This window comes from Crocuta crocuta, unplaced genomic scaffold (assembly GCF_008692635.1).
Source record: "Crocuta crocuta isolate KB4526 unplaced genomic scaffold, BGI_CrCroc_1.0 scaffold61, whole genome shotgun sequence".
Lineage (NCBI taxonomy): Eukaryota > Metazoa > Chordata > Mammalia > Carnivora > Hyaenidae > Crocuta > Crocuta crocuta.
In genome coordinates, this window is record NW_027528369.1 from 8,161,504 (window position 1) to 8,163,665 (window position 2,162).

Genomic DNA, 2,162 nt, shown 5'->3' on the forward strand with positions numbered 1-2,162 from the left:
CAGGAGAGAGAGAGAGAGAGAGAGACAGTGTCAGCAGGGGAGGGTCAGAGAGAGAGGGAGTCACAGACTGAAACAGGCTCCAGGCTCTGAGCTGTCAGCACAGAGCCTGACGTGGGGCTCGAACCCACAAACTGCGAGATCATGACCTGAGCCAAAGTTGGACGCTTAACCGACTGAGCCACCCAGGCGCCCCAGTTCAGACCTTCTTTTTTGGAGATGGTGGCAAGGGAGGCTCTGGCTTTAGCCCAGCCCCGGAATCGGGAACCACTGATCCTTTGGGCGCTCCGGGGCCAGAGCGGGAAGGGGCCAGCAGGCCCTGTGTGCTGGGCCACCAGCCTCCAGGACCGCCAGGTGACTGAGCAGGGCCACTTTTCTTCAGAAGCTGTCAGTGGGGTCAGGACACAGACACGGTTAAAGAAGATGGACATTGTGTGTGGGGGGGGCACACGTGTGCGCACACATGTACATGTAAAAGTGTGAGATGAATGCTATGAAACATGACTGCGTGTACGATAGCATGCAATCTATGATGTGTTTATGAATCGTTTTATAGAAAGTATAGAATGTTTTATTTATTAAAACATTTTTTTAGTTTACTTTTGAGAGAGACAGAGAGTGCAAGTGGGGGGGGAGGGTGGAGAGAATATCCCAAGCAGACTCCATGCTGCGAGTTCAGAGCCACACATGGGGCTCGAACCCACAAAGCCACGACATCATGACCTGCACCGAAACCAAGAGTCAGGTGCTCAACTGACCAAGCCACCCAGGCGCCCCTAGAATGTCTTAGTTATTTTTGGAACGAGTGTTCTCCCTGGTAGAATCCGGGTGGGCTTCCCTGAGGAGGTGCCATGGAGCTGGATTTGGGGTGATAAAAATCACTGTGGTGAGGACGTTGATCCCACAACGATCCCACGGACGTCTTCTGTTCCCACTTTGTTGGTGAGAAAGTCATGGTGCCTGCTCGCTGCCTCACCTTTGCCACCCTCCACCTGCCTAGTCTTCTGTGATGCGTCCCGGTCCCAAGGTTACCCCCGCACAGCGTGCCCACGTGCTAGGGGTGACACAGGTCCCCCCCAAACCCATATGCTGAAATGCTCACTCCCAGTGCCTCTGAACGGGGCCTTATTTGGAAACAGAGTCTTTGTAGCTATAACTAGTTGGGATGAGGTCCCACACCTCGTGGATCCCTGCGCCGGTAAGGCTGGTGTCCTTATAAAAAGAGGGAGTTTGGACACAGATATGCACACGCGCAGGGAGGAGGCCACGCGAGGAGGGAGACAGGTCAGAGTGCCGTGTCTACAAGCCAAGGGACCCCAAAGATGGCCAACGGCCACCAGCAGCTGGGGGAGAGGCCTGGAGCCCACTGTGCCCACATCTTGCTCTCAGACCTCGAGAGAGTAATTTCCTGTAGATTCCTGTTGTCTGAGCCCCCGGTCGGTGGCGCTCTGTTACAGCAGCCCTGGAGGCCACCCGCCCTGCTCTGGGCATTCACAAGGGTTTAAACACCCGAGTCCCCGGGTCATAAGGTGGGAAAGGAGACACACCACGATCCAGGTTAAGGCGCACCCCACATTTATTGAGCACCTATTCCGTACCAGGCACTGCGCCGGGCACAGTGATCCCCAGGGCGCCCCGTGAGGTCAGCGAGATCACCCCTATTGTACAGATGAGGGAGCTGAGGCCCCGAGGGGACCCAGAGCCCCCCGCAGAGCCCCCAGCCCAGGCTAGCCCGGAGCGTCCAGGGTCAGCCCCCGCTCCTCCGACTGGGGAGTCTGGGCCTATTGATGGCGTGCCTGCCGCTGGGCCCGCAGGTCCTCCACGGCGTCTTCCTCCGCGGACTCGTCTGCGCTCCCCTCCTCTTCTGTCTGGCCCCGTGGGGTGCTCTGAACGCCCTGAATAGTAACAATCAGTGATAATGAGGCCAGTGGCAAGTATGGGGCCCTAAGTAAGTGCACGACCCTACAGGGGGTACTGTTATTAGCCCCGCTTTGCCGGTGAGGCATCAAAAGCACAGAAAGGTTAAGGCCCTTTCCTGAGGGCACACAGCTTGGGAGCAGTGGGTTTGGACCCAGGTGGTGTAGCTGGGGGCCGTACTTACTTGCTTCGCTGCTGTTGGAATTATTCAGAAAAACACGGGACACTCCCTGCCCCTCAACCTTCTA

General features: G+C 57.0%; 1 protein-coding gene across 1 annotated transcript in view; it reads right to left on the minus strand.

Annotated features, from left to right (window-relative positions):
* Positions 1 to 1,726: 1,726 nt before the first annotated feature.
* The window catches only part of CIBAR2 (CBY1 interacting BAR domain containing 2), an 8,921-nt gene continuing 8,485 nt past the window's right edge, over positions 1,727 to 2,162 (minus strand). The window contains exon 9 of the mRNA XM_077754218.1: positions 1,727 to 1,892. Within this exon, the coding sequence (XP_077610344.1) occupies positions 1,779 to 1,892 (114 nt within the window). The 3' untranslated portion in view covers positions 1,727 to 1,778. The remainder of the gene's footprint in view (positions 1,893 to 2,162) is intronic.